General features: G+C 44.8%; 1 protein-coding gene and 1 long non-coding RNA gene across 2 annotated transcripts in view; one reads left to right on the top strand and one right to left on the bottom strand.

Annotated features, from left to right (window-relative positions):
* CFAP57 (cilia and flagella associated protein 57) overlaps positions 1-18,772 on the top strand; it is a 403,172-nt gene that overhangs the window by 330,660 nt on the left and 53,740 nt on the right. The window contains exons 17-18 of the mRNA XM_078672374.1: positions 11,170-11,313; positions 17,141-17,257. Coding sequence (XP_078528500.1) covers positions 11,170-11,313; positions 17,141-17,257 — 261 coding nt within the window. The remainder of the gene's footprint in view (positions 1-11,169; positions 11,314-17,140; positions 17,258-18,772) is intronic.
* On the bottom strand, positions 14,305-17,132 carry LOC144805903 (uncharacterized). The gene is made up of 4 exons (XR_013605623.1): positions 16,088-17,132; positions 15,728-15,992; positions 15,569-15,635; positions 14,305-14,933 (listed from the first exon to the last, which is right to left on the bottom strand). It is a non-coding gene; the product is annotated as an uncharacterized LOC144805903 (long non-coding RNA).

Here is an 18,772-nt window from a genome sequence, read left to right as displayed (position 1 = left end):
TTGCGACAGGTTTCCTGTCAGGCTTGCCCGCAGTCCGCTACCCTCTGCTGCCTTAGGTTTTTGCCTCCTCTGCTTGTTTCTGCTCATTTCCTGCTCGCTTTCTGCTTGTTTTTCTGCCCACTTCTGCCCATTATTTTGCCTCTACTGCTCCTTTTCAACCTTTATTTTGCCTCTTTCTGTTTATTTCTATTTATTTCTGACCTTTATATTTTCCTCTTTCGGCTAGTTTGTAACCTCTATTTTGCCTCTTCTGCCTTTATTTTGCCTCTTTCTGTCCATTCTGGGTTATTCTGATTTTCTGCTCATTTCTGACCTTTGTTTTCCTCTTTCTGCTCATTTCTGACATTTATTTTGGTGCCCCCTGCTTGTTCTGCCTGTTATTTTTCTTCTATCTGCTCATTTCTGACTTTTATTCTTCCTCTTTCTGCTCATTTGCAACCTTCACTTTTCATCTTTGTTTGTTTCTGACCTTTTATTTGTTTTGCCTTTTCTGCTCATTGTGACCTCTATTTTGCCTCTTTTTGCTCGAGCCAAAATGGTTCCTCAAGCTGCTCGTTTCGGACCTTTATTTTTCCTTTTTCTGCTTGTTTCTTCCCTCTTCCCGCTGCTTACCTCCTCCTGCCACACTGATCCCCGCCCACCCCATGACTTAATTAATGAAATCTGAAGCATGACCCCATTAACCAAGTCGTTATGCCAGCATCCCCCCTGTAATGGGGCTCCTGTCCAGCTTGTCTGCAGTTAGCTCTCCTCTGTTGCCTTAGGTCTGTGTCTCCTCTGTTCGTTTTCTACCTTCATTTCTGCTTCATTCCTGCACATTTTTCTGCCTTTTCTGCCCAGTTCTGCAATCTATTCGTGCCTCTCTTTGCTCGTTCTGTCTGTTATTTTCCCTCTTACTGCTTGTTTCTGAACTTTAGTTTGCCTCTTTCTGCTCATTTATGGCCTTTATGTTTCCTCATTCTACTTTATTCGGCCTGTCATTTATCCTCATTTTGCTAATTTTCAACTTTTTTTTCTTTCAGCTTGTTTCTCTCTGACCTTCCTTTTTTCTCTTTCAGCTCGTTTCTGATCTTTATTTTTCCTCTTTCTGCTTGTTTCTTCCCTCTTCCTGCCGTTTCCCTCCTCCCACTGTTCCCCCTCCTGCCACCCATCGCCCCGCCCTCCTCCCAGGATTCACTTAATGGTGGTTGCAGTGCAACCCTATTGTGCTGGTTCTCGTGGCAGCTCCCCTAAAACAGTTCTCCTGTCCACCTTGCCGATTCATCCTAACCTGCTGCAGAGGCCGCTTTGCCAGCGGAGACAGCGTTCCTTCGACTCATCCTGTCCTGCTGCAGAGGCCGCTTTGCCAGCGGGGACAGCGATCCTCTGACTCATCCCGTCCTGCTGCAGAGGCCGCTTTGCCAGCGGGGACAGCGATCCTCTGACTCATCCTGTCCTGCTGCAGAGGCCGCTTTGCCATCAGGGACAGCGATCCTTTGACTCATGTTGTCCTGCTGCAGAGGCCGCTTTGCCAGCGGGGACAGCGATCCTCTGACTCATCCTGTCCTGCTGCAGAGGCCGCTTTGCCAGCGGGGACAGCGATCCTCTGACTCATCCTGTCCTGCTGCAGAGGCCGCTTTGCCAGCGGGGACAGCGATCCTCTGACTCATCCTGTCCTGCTGCAGAGACCGCTTTGCCAGCGGGGACAGCGATCCTCTGACGCATCCTGTCCTGCTGCAGAGGCCGCTTTGCCAGCGGGGACAGCGATCCTCTGACTCATCCTGTCCTGCTGCAGAGGCCGCTTTGCCAGCGGGGACAGCGATCCTCTGACTCATCCTGTCCTGCTGCAGAGGCCGCTTTGCCAGCCGGGACAGCGATCCTCTGACTCATCCTGTCCTGCTGCAGAGGCCGCTTTGCCAGCGGGGACAGCGATCCTCTGACTCATCCTGTCCTGCTGCAGAGGCCGCTTTGCCAGCGGGGACAGCGTTCCTCTGACTCATCCGGTCCAGTTTCAGAGGCCGCTTCTATAAAAGAGATACAAAATACTCCCTGCGTCTTAGATTCTGTTTGTGCTTGATTTTGAAGACTTGCCTCCCTGGACTTGCAGTACTTCTATTTTCATATACTCTCCTGCATTCCCACAGGAGTTACCTGCAGTTCGTGTGGGATTGGAACACTTCCACTTTGCTGTGCTGTCCTTCAGCATTATCTTGGGCCTGCAGGTGTTTTTGAAAGTGATGGCACTAGTCTCAGTTAATCCTCAGAATTAGAGGTACATTTACTCTTGTACTTCGACGACTGGCTGCTCAAAGTGGGCTCGCCGCAGTCAGTCACAGATCACCTCCAGAGGACAGATGAACTCCCAACATGGAAGGGTTTAAGGTCTTTCCACTGCCGCAGCTATTTTGAGACAATCAGGATATGATATTGATGTTTCAGTCGCAAGCCTAGGTCTTGGCAAGGATGGCTCTGGATTGCTTGGTCTCATGGCCTTGTGCATCCTCTTGCACTGAATAAGAGTAGCATATGTGGTTCCTGCAGTGGAAGCTCAGACCTCAGGGTGTCATGCTTTAGAGCAACCTCTCTGACTCCATTCACGTCTGATAGGAGACTGCTCAGGATTTGCGATTGTGGCTAATGAGCACCAACCTGACCTGCGGCAAACCATTGTTCTTGTTTGTGACAGATGCATCCCTGCTTCATGTGGAAGAGTTGGAGATCAGAGGCATCTAGTCTCCAGGGGAGAGGTGGGTCTTCCTACATTTTCTGGAGCTTAAAACCATTTGTCTGAAAGGTTCTTTCCCATCCATCAAGGGGATGTTGGTGGCAGTTCCTCACAGACAACAGAACAGCCTTATGGTACTGCAACAAACAGGGAGTGGGGCCTTAGACCCTATGTCAGGAAGACTGCATCATGGTTTACTGGACAGACAGAACATATTTCTGGTAGTCAACCATTTGGTGGCGTCTCTGAATACTAGAGCGGATGAGGTAAGCTGTTGTCATTTCGTGGCCTTCAACTGCCGTATACACCCTGTGGTAATGCATAGCATGTTTGACAAATGGGGTACGCCCCGGCTAAAGCTGTTCGTCGGTGTTGCGATTGAACACTGTTGAAGTTCCCACCAAGGCACTTGTTAAGAGACGCAGTTCAGCTGAAATGGGACATAGGGTTCCTTGGCACATTCTCACATCTGCCACTCTTACCATGGGTTCTAAGGAAAATCAGGTGAATCATGCTCACGTCCCCTTCATATTCCCAGAGTGAACTAGGAAAATATGGTACCTGGAGGTCCTCAGCCTGAACGTTTGCCCTCCGACCTGGCTAACACTACCTGTCTCAGAAAGAGGCCAAAGCATTGCACCCCGACTTTTACATCCTACACCTCCATGAATGGAGATGGAGTGGCGGCAATGCAATGCTTTTGACCGGTCCATCGACATGGTTGAGGGCATCCATGCAGCCGGATGCCCTTCCATCAAGTCCATTTACACAGGACGAAATGTGTTGCCTGCTGTGGTGACCGACACACTGACTCTTTAAAAGCTGAAAGTACTTAGGTTTTGTTATTTGTCCTTTTGTTATCCCCGCGCAGCCTTGTTGTGGGCACTGTGAAAGTGGTATTTGTAGACTCTTTAGGCCATTCTGTTTACCTCACAACCCTCTCTAGTCAAATCAGCTGTTGTGATGTGTTTCATAAAAAGTTTAACTCACTCGATTCCTCTGAAGCCATATGCAATGCCACTATGGGATTTAAATGTAGTTCTCACATTTCTCATGTGCACACCCTTTGAGGCACTACACACTTGTCTGTTGTGATTTATGACAATAAAGACTGCTCTCCTCACTCCTATGAGCACGCCATGTGAGTGAACTGCAGGCACTTTTAATGCATCTGCCCCACACCACCTACTTCACAGACAAAATGGTGCCAAGGATTCGGGCAGCTTTCTCACCAAACATGGCCAGTCAGTTAATTTATCTATGTTTTTCAGTCCTCCTTGCTCCTTTGACGCAACCAGCAAAGGGCGCTGAGCTTCTTCATTAACTGTACAAATGACCACCGTACAGACAAACTCTTTATAGGGTTTTTGGAGTGAAAAGAAAAAAAGGGGTTGCAGAAGAGGGCCTTGTCAAGGTGGCTAGTCTTCTGCATCAATTTCTGTTCTGCACTGGACAAACAGCCTCCTTAGGGTTGCAGCCTCATTCTGTTAGGTTCCAGTTTGCCACAATGCCTTTGGAGTGAGGTATACCTGTTTTGGACATCTGCCAGGCAACATATGGGTGTCAGTACATATGTTCAATAAGGACTAGTGCCTTTGCGGTCCGGTCCCGTGTGAAGGTCTCTTCTCTCGCTCAGTCGTGCAAGACCTTTGGTCCCGGTCTACTCCCCTGGCACCCTCCTGTTTGGGAGGGACTGCTGTAGTATCTATCTAAGATCAGAAGTATCCATCAGAAGAACAGGTTAATTGCCTCCAGTACCGCTGTTTCTGATGGATACTCTTGCAAGGTCCTCACTGCCCGCCCATCTCCATGTTTTGTAGTGGACTAGTGAACGTCACAAGTTCTCAAGTTAGAAATCAACTCACTGCACTGTCAGCAACAATTAGTAAAATACTCCATGTAAGAGGGTATGGAAAGAGAGAGATTAAAGAAACTGACATCAGTGCGTAGGAGATGGTGCATGTGTGCATCTCCACTGGTGGTACGGAGTCACGCCAGAGCCACGTGGCACCACCACCGTGCATGGTAGCATTGCTGAAAATGTCACCAGAGCCAGTCTGGTGCCCAGTAGTGTTTTAGAGGTGAAGAGTTACATATGGTGTCCACAAGAAGGATCATAGCTGAAGATAGGTAACTTGTTGTTGTTATATACTGTTGTTATATACTTTGCCTTGTATTGTACTTTTACTTAGGTGCTCATTGAGTCCTGATGTCATAAATTACTACACATTTGCAATAGCTGATACATTTATTTTCATTATTGTGCAGTAATGTGCTTTACTTTTAGCATGTGTTTTGATAATATACTTTAGTTCATGTATGCATTTGTACTTTTTATTTCTCCCATCAAATATCCTGATCACAAGGTTTATTTTTTATCAAATAAACAATTTGAAAGATATAAATTAGCTCTTCACAGCCTTCTCAGTGAGAGCGATTGTACACTTAGCAGACACCCTATATCTGTGGATAACAGCGAAACCACCCCAAGGTCATATTCTCATCAAAAGTCCTTCCGTTGAGACATAATTCTCAATGTCATCAATGTCGTCTTGCAGACAGACATTGAACTGGAAAAATAGATGATTTGTGCTTCCAAGCAGAAAGACAATGCATTACAAAAGTACTGCTCAGATGAGGATAGCAAAGTAATTTACTAACGGATGTTTATTTGTATGAAAATGGGTTACTAGATGGGCAAGGTGTGTTTCCTTCCCAAGTAATAAGCGCAGAATTCCATCAGGTCAAACGCAAAGAGCATTAAATAAACCTGGGCTCAACCCCCTTGGTTGCTACGGCGCAGAGCACCATAAAAAACTGAGAAAATGTCTAAAGTACTTTAACAGTACAAAAACAATCAAAAAGTAATAACTCAACGCAACAAAATCCTACAATCCTTTTCTAAAAATAAAGAAAATGTAATAAGAAAAAATACAGAAAATTAATGAAATCGAATAAGGGGAATTGAAGATATTAATATAAAAATGCTTTTGTTTAAAAAGCACCAAGTATCAGCATACCGTCTATGGGGCAGTAAAATAGGACTTACACCCAAGTTACGCACCTAGTACGAAGGCCCAGTTAAAGAAGTTACTTCAGGCCATATATATCAACACATTTCCTCATAGACACAGAATGGGCAAAACCCTTTGATACATTTCGCCCGTTGAAACTCCATCTTCTTTCTGGAAGGTTGAAAGATGTATCTGACTAAATCCTCCAGAAATTAGATACCAGTTTGGCAGGTCCTGCTGAATCTGGTAGTATTGGTGGGAAAAGCTCTTCAAATTTCGCACCAACCGAAGTCCTCTAATTAGCTAGAGACTTTTCACACCTTCGCCTGGTAAAGATTTCTTCACTGGTGCTTGGTCTTTTTTTTTTAGGGTCAAAACATTCCCTCAGAACAAGCCTGGAAGCTGTAGCCATGCAGGTTATTGCACCAGAGTCTCACATCTTGGCTACGAAAGTCCACTAAACCTTGTTTTGCAAAAAGCGCAGATCGAATTGCCTTAGTGGTTAGTGCCAGTCCTCCTACTTGCCATTTGTCAACTAGTAACTGCAGAAAGGCCAGACGCAGGTTTTGATGTCCCTGTAGCGACACAAGCGGGCAGCCAACTGATCACTGAAGTCCACCTCTTTGGCTTGGGTACAAGTGGGAGCAGGACTGGCCCTTCAGGTTTTCCCACAGGTCATAGAAGCAGACTTCTTCCTCTTCTGCTTTTCTGCTAGTCCAGAAATGGTCCTCAGAGCTGAGGTGCTACTTTTGTAGAGTACACTAGCCAGGGGTTGCGGGTGTCAGAGAACGTTGAGATCCTACTCGGGAGCAGTACCCTCAAAAGCCCACCTTCAGGCTGCACAGACTCTGCAGCATGATCTCAGACTTTTGGAGTGGCCAGATGAGAGAAAGGTAGGGAGAGAGGCCTGGAATAAGATGTATTTCCTTGGTTAGCAGTTGGCTTTTCCAAGAGTTCTTTGCCTTATTCTGAATATGTAACATTCAAGAATATTAACTCAAACTAATGTACCCGTGGAGGAAAAGTGATCTTTTGAGTTTAATCATCCTGTATTCTTGTTCCCTTAATACACATTCAGGGTGCCCTTTTCACTATGAAAATAATCTATTCTATAAAGATAGCATCTGTTTAAATAAATCATCTTGGAGATGAGTTTCATTAGTACACTGTTCTGGGCTCCTTTCACTCAGGATGATTATGGGCAATCTGTTTCTCCTTAAAGACGCTTTTCCTTTAAAGATCAAATTACCTCTTGGAAAACCTATAATTTTAATATTTCAACCTTTATTCTTTGGTCTGTAGTATTTACCCTAATAATTTGGTCATAACTTAGCATTTGTGCAATGTTAATTGGTCTCTAAGCTCTCAAACTACGAATGTCCTTACTTAGATTCTGGAGATCGGCAGTTTGCACCTTTTTGTGCAGAGGTTAAACATTCAGCACTTTAACTTGGATAGAACCGCTACCGCTTGTACAACCGTAGCCTTGCTTCTGGAAACTGTGAAAAGCAAGCATTCGGATGTGGGTGCGGCTTCCTTATAAAGAAAAGGCAATCCAAGATGGCCGACAAGACCCGATGTTGGTGTCTGTTTTTTACAGGCAGTGGGGCTTGTTCCTTAATATATGGGTACTCGTGTTTAGACTTGGAGAAAAGCAATTGGGTCAAGAAAACTTAGGAACCTTATGTTTCAGTTAAATAAACAAGAGATACTATTCATACTGATGCTTAGGTTTATGATCTAGGTTGCATACAATGGACACTAAACATAGTTTCAGTTCTACTAAGGGATATATGCACAATACTTTCTCTGACATTTCCTGAAACATGGACTAGAAAGGTGTGCCAAACGAAAGATACGGTGGGTCTTGGTTCGAGAGCGTGATTGGACAACATAGGCAGGGGCACCCTAACATAAAATGACTTCTGCTCACTTGCCCACAAGTGGTTTAAAGGTTCTCAAATGTAAACCTTCCCCCTCTTTCAGCACACCCTGTTTGCTTTACTGCAGTCTAGTCCACAGTGCACTATTCCCTGTGAAATCCAAGCTCAGAACCTTTCTGCCCCAGGTCATCCACCCAGTGGTGTTTCCATGGTAATGAGAAGGTCCTTTCTACCTAGCCAGATCAAATTGGTTCTCGGACCAGCTTCCGTTTCACTGTGAATTGAATCAGGATAGCTGTAGTATTCCCTGGGAACAAAATGCCCCTCTTTCCTAGGTCTCACTCATCACTTACCTATGAATGAGCAGGTGTCACCCTGATCCCTTTCAAGTTAATTACTTTTCTGAATCCTCCCAAATGGCCCTTTCTGAGAGAAGCTGAACAGCATACTGTCCACCTAGAACATCCTGCCAAAAAGCCGAAGCCATTGTCTTTGCTATGTGAGCAGTTTTGCACCTCCTCAGGGGGTAAATCGCTGGCAGAGATCTTCGTGGCGTGAACCTCCGACAAAGCGGGAGATACAGCCAGATTAGTGCTATTAATTTTACTGGATCTTCACGCAGGAAATGTATAACTTTTTTAAAGTTATTTTTTCCTGTACATTTATCAGGAATCCAATTTCATCGTAGGTGAAATCTACCACGGGTTAGTATCTTTAATAAATATTAAAAATAGTGGTTGAAATGACTAGCTTTTCCCAAGTAACTTTCAAAAATAGCACTTTAATTGTACATTAGCTTCTCTGATCGACAAAGCCACCGGACCGGAACAGTGAACATAGCTATTGGGGGGATAATCATTGTAAGAACATGCTAATCTTAAATTGTTATATTTGCACTTTTAAATACCAGGCACTCTGCCTTGTGGGCTGCAAGGCCTTTCTGGATCACTTATTATAAGAAGCTGGGTTATTAGTTGAGGTGGGTGAGTACCCACCTCAAGGACTAATCACAGTCCTTGTCAGGATTAACTGTTAAGGTCATTATATAAACCTGAGCTCAACCCCCTGGTAGCTACAGCACAGAGCCAGGGGCTTAACTTGGAGGCAATGTGTAAAGTAGTTATGCAATACTAAAACAGTAGTAAAGTCAAAAGAAAACAATAATAAAGCAAAATGATTTAGAAAAATAGGGTAAAATGTAATAAACAAAATGTCAAAAATCTAATAAGAGGAACCAGAGAGATGATTTTTTAAAAACATTTTTAAGTAGAAATAGCACCATGGACCACTAAGTGGCAATAATAGTCATTGTCCGCGGTAGACTGGTATCTAGGTGCAATTTGATGTGGACCGCCATGGAGAATGAATCAGATAAGCCAACTAGGTTCATCCTGGCCAAACATTTGCCTTCTGACAGTAGTCCTTTAAGTTCCAATCCAACAGTGGAGTCCACTCTTGAAGCCCCCGAGAGCCCCAGGGAAGGTGCTTAGAGACTCACTGGGTGTCAGGTAGAAGCCAGCAGCAGGGTCCAGTCCATGCTCTTTTGTCACTGGTCAGCTGGGCAGTTGCCTGAAAAGGCCTCTTGTAGATTGTTGTTTCCCTGTAGCTTTAACTGGAGTTCAGCCTTATGACCCTTTGAATTCACTTCTTGGTCCTGGGTATAAGCGAGAGCACAGGTCCAGTCTGCTTGGCTTGTCTCAGGATTCCAACATCAGGTTCAGTCCTTTTCAGATCTTCCACAAGTCCAGCAGCATTCTGCAGTCAGTGCCTGGGGATGGCAAAATAATGCCTAACTCTAATTAGTGGTGTGGAATGACCCCTGAGGACACCCTAACCAGTGGGGTAAAGGTTCCCAGAGCTAACCCTATCCATTTGGGCATTTTGAAGTTGGCAAAAGTCTTTGATCACTCTAAATTTGGTCTCTAAAGGCTGTGTGTGTGTATGTGGGGGCTGGAGGCTGTACTGTAATAATTCTAGCATTGTCCCACATATGACACTAAAATCCCGTTTAAAGCGTCCATGTTACCCCCAATAGACCCAGAGATTGGTAGAACAAAATGTATGTTTTTCAGAAAACAGAGAGTGGATACACAAGAATTGTTATGGCTTCCTGTTTCCCTCTTTGAAGTGTGCCCCAAGTGCTATATGTAAATACACAGCTGGCTTGTCAAACAGGGCAACAAAGGAAGGGCCCAGCCCAGGTGTGTGCTAACATTTGCCGGTGACAGAGGCGTCTTCTTAGAGTCATAGGAAAAAAGCCCAGCAGACTAGTCAAGCAGGATTTCACATTACGCAAGATTTCACGCTTTCTGTGAATAAAGATGCTTGCAGCCCCACCCTGCATAATCCATCAGGATCAGACAGCCCATCTCATCCCATTCAAGTCAGCCCATTATTTGCTTGTGGGAGGCTCTCACCCATTCACACCTATTCAAATGCTATTTACTGGCCGGTAGAAGTGGGGAGCAAACTTCAGACTAGTCCACAAGAATTTCTGGCAGAAAAAAGTTAACTTCTAAATAATATTTTTTCTTAATACTTAGTAAAAATACAACTTCACTTTTAAATGGATTTTTTATAACTATTAAAAATAGCGGTTTATTTATTTTTCTAGCTAGTCTCATTTGTGAGGCACCTTATTAGTATTTAATAGAGTTCTACCCCCGGCAAAAATATAGAAAGCAGCAAAAGGCGATAAATCTGGGGTGACCATGCAGAAAATGCACTACACTTTCTTAATATTTAAAAGTATGTTTCTCCCCTGCCAAAATGGGTTATTTTAACAGATCTGCCTTCAGGTTTCAAAGCTGCACACATGAGACTGCATGTAGGCCTGAAGCCATGTTTTCCCTGCCAGCCTAGTGGATGGCACACTATTTGCTGCAGGCCACTTGTGACATTTAACTTCCATTAAATCAATGCATTTTATGAACCATATATTGTGGCTATATTGGAAAGTTAAATATGACAATTGGGGATTTGCCACTTTGAATATGTTTTTGTGTCAACACACTTACACTGTAGACTCGACAGCAGTGCCCTAGTGTGCAGAACAACAGTCTGAAAAACAAATGAAGGCACTTTCACACCAGTAAGATGGCAACTATGAATTATGGATTCCTTGTGAATCCGCCAAACATGCAAAAACACTTCTCCCAAAAATACTTATATATTTGAGCATACAAAGGACTAGCACTCACCAATAGCCTTCTGCTATGGGTTTCAGGAGAAATTCGAATCTGTAGACCTCCCCCCAGTGCATTCGTTCACGTGGTCCATCTTTGCAAAGTTGCAGTTCTTCCAGCGGAGCACTTCTTCCAATATTTCCCTTTCTTAGCTTAGTGATGATTCATTTTTTACAGTCTTTCATTATCTTAGCCCCTGACATGTGTTTCTCTCTTCATTACTGTCTGATGAACAGTTAAGAAGACACTGGCATTTAAAGTTTATGCTGCGACAAGTCTGCCCCTTTAACATTCTCGGGGACAGACAGGCTAGGGCCTGCAGGTTTGTATGGCCGCCACCGCGTGGGGTAGGACTCACTGCCGTCTGCTTCTTCCCACACCAGGAGAAGAGAATCTACGACTTGAAGAAGAAGAACCAGGAGCTGGAGAAGTTTAAGTTTGTCCTGGATTATAAGATCAAGGAGCTCAAGAAGCAGATCGAACCTCGCGAGAACGAGATCAGAGTCATGAAGGAGCAGATCCAGGAGGTAAGAGAGCCCTGTGCCCTCCGCCATGCTGCAAACACATCTCTGTGCAGAGTCCGTGCCTGCTACGTCCTCCACCCACACGCGTGGCATGTCTATATCCCAGTATCTACCTCCCTTCTGAGAATGTACCATGACCGTGAGTGTGCCCGGCTGTAGAATCCATGGGCTTCCCAGTGTGCTGGAGAATGAAAGGCTCACTCACAGCCCTCTCCACTGCTGAGAGCACATCAGCTGCTCATAGCCCAGTGACAGCAGAGACAGGAACGTGGAAGGTGTTCCATAGCCCTGCACCCTCTGCCGTGGAACCCATGCCACGCGATTGTGCCCCGCCAGGAGAGGGCATGATCCCCATAGCCAAACCCCCTCCTATAGGGTGTATAATGTGTCAGGGATCCTGTGACACCGACCCTTCCACACTACAAAATGCACAATCTGCATGATCTGCCTATAGATCGCGTGCCACTCATACCATAGAATGTATCATCTGCCCCTGGATCCCGTGCCACCTGAACCTGAAAATGCATAGTCTGCCCAGGGATCCTGTGCCACCCACACTAGAGCACGTATGACCTGCTCAAGGATCCTTTGACTCCCGCTCTAGAGCATGCATGACCTGCCCAGGGATCCTGTGCCACCCACACTAGAGCACATATGACCTGCTCAAGGATCCTTTGACTCCCGCTCTAGAGCATGCATGACCTGCCCAGGGATCCTGTGCCACCCACACTAGAGCACGTATGACCAGCTCAAGGATCCTGTGCCACCTACACTGGAGCATGTATGACCTGCCCAGGGATCCTATGCCACCCACACAAGAGCATGTATGACCTGCCCAGGAATCCTCTGCCACCCACACGAGAGCATGTATGACCTGCCATGGGATCCTTTGCCACCCACACAAGAGCATGTATGACCTGCCCAGGGATCCTGTGCCACCCACACTAGAGCATGTATCACCTGGCCAGGGATCCTGTGCCACCTATACTGGAGCATGTATGACCTGCTCAGGGATCCTGTGTCACCCACTCTAGAGCATGTATGACCTGCCCAGGGATCCTGTGCCTCCCACACTAGAGCATGTATGACCTGCCCAGGGATCCTGTGCCACCCACATCAGAGATTATATAGTCTGCTGTGGGCCCCACCCCAGGTTTTACCAATGCCCCTCCATATTAAAATATTTGAAGCCTAAAGTTAAGGTTGTCAATAGCTTTCAAGTGAGGTTAGTAATTTCACAGAATGTAAATTAATTTGGTTTATGGCTGGTGTTACAATCAGGGTTACGTTATGGTTAATTCATTAATAATCTTTATTCGGTTTAACAAACCATAAAGATATACATTTTACAAGTTTAAATACATAATAGATTAATAGTATATAATGTAAATTCTAATTTTTAAAATGGTCAATTCAATAACTTAATGAAGCAGAGTTCAGTTGAATTTTATAAGGCTCGGTGCAGATTGGGGATCAATGTAATGAGGTTGCAGTGCTAGTAATGTCCATAATTTCCACGTAAATTTACTGTATCGAGGTAGTGGACCTGGCTTAAAGTAGTAACATATACTGGTCAGAAATATGGCGGACTTTGTCCAAAAGAATTGAAACGACTTGTCTGAAATGGAAGATAAACAGGCAGTTGTTGTACCTATACTCAAAAAGCACGGCGCTGACCCATCTGTCCTGAGTAATTATCGGCCGATCTCCCTCCTCCCCTACTTGGGGAAGGTTTTGGAGACTTAGGTCACCCGCTGCCTCAGCACTTTCATTGAAAAATCCTCTTTTTTAGATGATCAGCAAGCCGGGTTTAGACCGGCCCATTCCACGGAAGCTGTCATCGTGGCCGTAATGGATGTGCTGAGACAAGGTGCCGATAAAAACCAGGCCCAAGCCCTTGTTCTATTAGATCTGTCAGCCGCTTTTGACACGGTCGATCATGCCATCTTGATCGACCCTGTCAGAAACGCGGGCATTCAGGGCTTGGCTTTAACATGGATCAGTTCCTTTCTGCACCAGCGTTCTCAATCTGTGGTGTTCCTCAAGGTTCTGCTCTTTCGCCCCTCTTATTTAATCTCTATATGCAACCCCATATAGCTTTTCTTCGTCACACCCCTGTCACCATCTTCAATTATGCGGATGATTTACAGTTCATTTTTCCCATCGATTCCTCCCCTTCCTCCTGTACTAACTTCCAATCCACAATGCTTGCCATCTCTGAGTGGATGCACTTCAGCCAGCTGAAGCTCAATCCCAGCAAGACAGAGTTGGTACTGACAGGAGGGTCTTCCAACCCCTGGAGCTCCAGTTTCTGGCCTCCTTCTCTTGGCCCCCCACCCTGTCCTGTCAATACGGTGAAGAGCCTCGGCGTTATCATCTCTAGTGATTTATCTATGAGGCCTCAAATCAACTCCATCACTTCTGCCTGCTTTTACCATCTGCGCAGGATCTGCAAAATTCGCAGGTTTCTTACCACCGAGGCTCTCACACTTGTCATTATGGCCCTTGTCATCTCCCGTATGGACTATGCCAACTCCCTGTACGTGGGGATCCCTGCTTACCACCTTCATCGGCTTCAGCTGGTGCAAAACCAGGCGGCCAGACTGGTCTTTCAACAGCCTAAGCACCAACATGTCTCGCCCCTGTTGAGGAGACTGCATTGGCTCCCAGTAGCCTCCCGATGCATTTTCAAACTGGGTTGCACCGTTTTCAAGTCACTCCTTGCCCTTGCGCCAGCTTTCACGCTACATTCCCTCAAAGAATCTCCGGTCTTCCACTCATAACTTCTTAACCGTCCCCAGGTTTAAACGCAAAAAGCACGGAGGCTCTTGCTTCTCCTTCCTTGCCCCCACAACTTGGAACTCCCTTCCCACTACTATCCAACTTTGTCCCAGCTACACTAGTTTCCGTAAACTACTCAAAACACATCTTTTTCAGCTAGCTTACGAATAATCCCCGCTGTCTACCCTCTCTGCTTGGTCTATGAGCGCCATGAAACCGACTGGTGACCGTGCGCGGTAGAAATAATTTTAACATAACATAACATTCCCTTGGTGGACACACTTCATTTGAATACCCTCTATACTCATAGAAGAATACCCGTATAACCACTGTGCTTAGCACACTATTATATACCCACACACAGATTATATCATTAAGAAGTTTATTCTTATTTTTATATAAAAAAGGACAAAAGGTCTTATTTTCAAATTTTCACCTTAAAAACAACAGCACAATTTGTGCCCACAATTAAAAATTCACAATTTAATCAACACAATTGTATATAATAAATGGTTTAAAAGTACATTGTTTTACAAAACATTGTTCATCCACACACATTTCTAAAAAAGACAATACATTTCACAAAAATAGGGGGAGAGACATACACAGACGTAATGATTAGTCATTCAATATTGCACCTCTGAGAACCTAAGAATCTCAGAATCTAACCCTGGGCCCTTTTTGATTTTGTCTACAGGATAGATTCGTTCTCTTGATTGCGCAAAGGTAGCGTTGACGCGTTTCGATGGCTATTCCAGATGTACTGCCATCTTTATCAAGACTGGATGATTAGTCTCTCCTAATTTCTGGGCACTGGTTGGTTGCCACTGACAGGATTGTTCCTACGGGTAAACATAATTCTATCAATATTATGTACAAGGAACCATTTCTCATTTTAAACAGGTTTTTATTCGACTCATGAGAGACTAATGTTGTTGAAGGGGTCGCCAATCCACTCATCTCTTTAACCATGCTGACAAAACTAACAAAGTCCCCCCCCATCCTCTCTTCTCGTGGGGTGTTTCCTAGTGGGGTACATTTCTAAATTGTATGCCCCACATGCATTGATCCATATACTTAAAACCCCTTGTGTTCTGATGCTAAGTATCCTCTCTGGCTTATTGTCTCTACATCATATTGTGACTTTTAAATAAGCATTTTTACTCTACCATTTAGCATTCGTGCCCCATTGTTGTTGCTGGGGAATAACAATATTCATCACTGTTTTCACTCTTGCAGCTATTCATTGTCTAATACACTGTAACCCTCTTCATTTATCAACAGAGGGAGCCAGCAGTTATTAATTGCCTGGTTACATTAAGGCTTCTCTATCCTCAGGAGATCGCTCAAAAGTTCGCTTTTCAGAAGGTAGAACCTCAAAGTGTTACATTCCTTAAAAAACATGAATGGACATTTTCATTATCCCCTGTTTTCGTTTCTTCATTTATACTTTCATATGGATATCTCTCATTGTTACCTTTAAATGGTTAATGCCTCTCATTGAGTCCGCCCTTTCTCTTCGCCCTGATGTTTCCAATTGTTACCTATAGTATAAGAGGCCAAGAGTGAACTTATTTTCGTGGAGTTAAGTCTCACAGTTCTCCCTAGTGTTTTAACTACTTTTATTGGCGTTTACCTTATTTGAATATCGTCGGTCTTTTGGGTCTATGCTGGCAGGATCTATTTCTTATCTTCTTATACTAGTATCCGGGTCCCAGTGTTAAGCCAACGCTCGTCACTGCAAAATGTTAACGGATAACCATACATTATTGTATGTGTTCTATGTTAATCTACCCCCTGCCTTGGATATTATAAGGTCTATTCCAATTATCTTACCGTATTACGCTTATGTAGTTGATTCAAGGAGTGGATACGTTCTATGGCTTGTTGGGCATCGCACTCTGTCGGAAAAACCCGTAGGAGAGGAGTTATTAGCTAGTTAATAAAATGTCACTCTGGCGAAAACCTAAACACCTAGGCGGGACGGTTATCTTACCGGTGTTTGCTTCGCTCAAAATCTTCCACTCCCAGTGCTTTCTCGTGCCGCCCTTCCTATTGCGGTTTATCCAAACACGGTCGAAAAGACTGTTCCGGGTAACCATACTGGTATTTAAACCGGTTCAGTCTCAATGCTATTGGCTCACCTCAATAGCGGACAGCTGGACCTCGTCTGTTTACACGCATTTCTCTTTGCGCCGTAATTTTGTAGTTCCTTGTGTGTTTAAACTGGGTTGGCCCGCATTGGGAGCGAGTTCCAAGCCTCGCTTTCAATCGCGGCCGTATTTTTTCTCTTTTTTTCTTTCTTTCGGTATATTGCTAACTCCACTGCGTGTCATATCTTATATTTTATTTTTCGTCCACTTAACCATTCTACACATTTAAAACCATAATGTAATATGCCGCAACTTATAATTGTTTTTAAGTTTATTCTAAAATAAAACATGTTTTTTTAACAATTATTTTTTTATAAATCCTTATTGTTTTGCTTTATTATCATTACAAAGAAGGGGGCAATTTTCGTGTTTGTTTTAACATACAGAAATATTATCTGATGCTCATTTTGTGTTGTGTACTTGCACTTAGTTATTTTAGGTACCTCAGTTGCCGGGATCTGTGCTAGTCAATGGACTGTTGATTACATGCTGGACCTCTCACGTGTGCCCACCTTAAGGGTCTACACATTCTATTGACTCGCTACTGAAATGGAAGATGCCAGTGGAGAGTCGAGTTGCTCCATTCTTAGTTGAACTTTGCAGTGATAAGACAAGAGACAGCAGCAAAGGCAATATAAGTCATGCAACCCTCCCAATCAGGCAACAAGTGGAACATAATCAGTCTGTCTCTAAACCATGGCAGAGATAACACAGGAAGGTCCATGATCCCAAAGTGTAAGTTCCAGTGCCTACTAAGAATGGCTACTCTGCATCCCTTACGTTGCTCCCTTCTTTGAGTCACCCTTCTTCACTCCTTTCTAGCCTCTATACTTCATTATTCCACATCCTCTTGTTTACTAAAACCACCTTCTCCCCCTTCCTTTCCCTCTTGGCAGATGGAGGCAGAGCTGGAGCGCTTCCATAAGCAGAACACACAGCTTGAGCTGAACATCATGGAGCTAAAGCAGAAGCTGAAGGCCACTGACAACGAGATGCGTAAAGAGATGCAGAAGGTAAGAGCATCGTTGAGGTAACCTGCCGTGCCAGGAGGCCTACAAAGAGAGGAGATCATTTTTTAGATGAGAGCATTAACATATGCCTTTGGACTTTGGGGGCCATTGTTCCAAGGACGTCTATCAATGGGGTTTGGAGGTGTGGCAATGTAGAGAGGATCTCTGTCCCTAGGAGCCGCAGTGTAGAAGAACTGTGTCAGGTATACCATCTAAGAGAGGACATCAGTGAAAGACCAACAGTAGATACGACCTCTGTCCCTGGGAGCCACAGTTTACAAAAACTGTATCACGTAGACCTTCTAAGAGAGGACTTAAACGAGCGGCTAATAGTAGATGCGACCTCTGTCCCCGGGGGCTACAGTGTAGAAGAGCTGTGTCAGGTAGACCATCTAAGAGAGGACATTAATGAGATGATAACAGTAGATGCAACCTCTGTCCCTGGGAGCCACAGTGTAGAAGAGCTGTGTCAGGTAGACCCTCTAAGAGAGGACATAGACGAGAGGCTAACAGTAGAAGCGACCTCTGTCCCCAGGGGCTACAGTGTAGAAGAGCTGTGTCAGGTAGACCATCTAAGAGAGGACGTTAATGAGATGATAACAGTAGATGCAACCTTTGTCCCTGGGAGCCACGGTGTAGAAGAGCTGTGTCAGGTTGACCCTCTAAGAGAGGACATAGATGAGAGGCTAACAGTGGATGCGACCTCTGTCCCCAGGGGCTACAGTGTAGAAGAGCTGTGTCAGGTAGACCATCTAAGAGAGGACATTAATGAGATGATAACAGTAGATGCAACCTCTGTCCCTGGGAGCCACAGTGTAGAAGAGCTGTGTCAGGTAGACCTTCTAAAAGAAGACATAAACGAGAGGGTAACAGTAGATGCGACCTCTGTCTCCAGAGGCTACAGTGTAGAAGAGCTGTGTCAGGTAGACCATCTTAGAGAGGACATTAATGAGATGATAACAGTAGATGCAACTTCTGTCCCTGGGAGCCACAGTGTAGAAGAACTGTGTCAGGTAGACCCTCTAAGAGAGGACGTAGACGAGAGGCTAACAGTAGATGCGACCTCTGTCCCCAGGGGCTACAGTGTAGAAGAGCTGTGTCAGGTAGACCATCTAAGAGAGGACATTAATGAGATGATAACAGTAGATGCAACCTCTGTCCCTGGGAGCCACGGTGTAGAAGAGCTGTGTCAGGTAGACCTTCTAAGAGAAGACATAAATGAGAGGCTAACAGTAGATGCGACCTCTGTCCCTGGGAGCCATAGTGTATAAGAGCTGTGTCAGGTAGACCTTCTATGAGAGAACATAAAAGAGAGGCTAACAGTAGATGCGAACTCTGTCCCCAGGGGCTACAGTGTAGAAGAGCTGTGTCAGGTAGACCATCTAAGAGAGGACATTAATGAGATGATAACAGTAGATGCAACCTCTGTCCCTGGGAGCCACAGTGTATAAGAGCTGTGTCAGGTAGACCTTCTATGAGAGGACATAAAAGAGAGGCTAACAGTAGATGCGAACTCTG

Source organism: Lissotriton helveticus, chromosome 1_2 (genome assembly GCF_964261635.1).
Source record: "Lissotriton helveticus chromosome 1_2, aLisHel1.1, whole genome shotgun sequence".
Classification (NCBI taxonomy): Eukaryota; Metazoa; Chordata; class Amphibia; order Caudata; family Salamandridae; genus Lissotriton; species Lissotriton helveticus.
The sequence above is the reverse complement of the archived record's forward strand: the minus strand, read 5'-3'. Positions and strand labels throughout refer to the sequence as shown.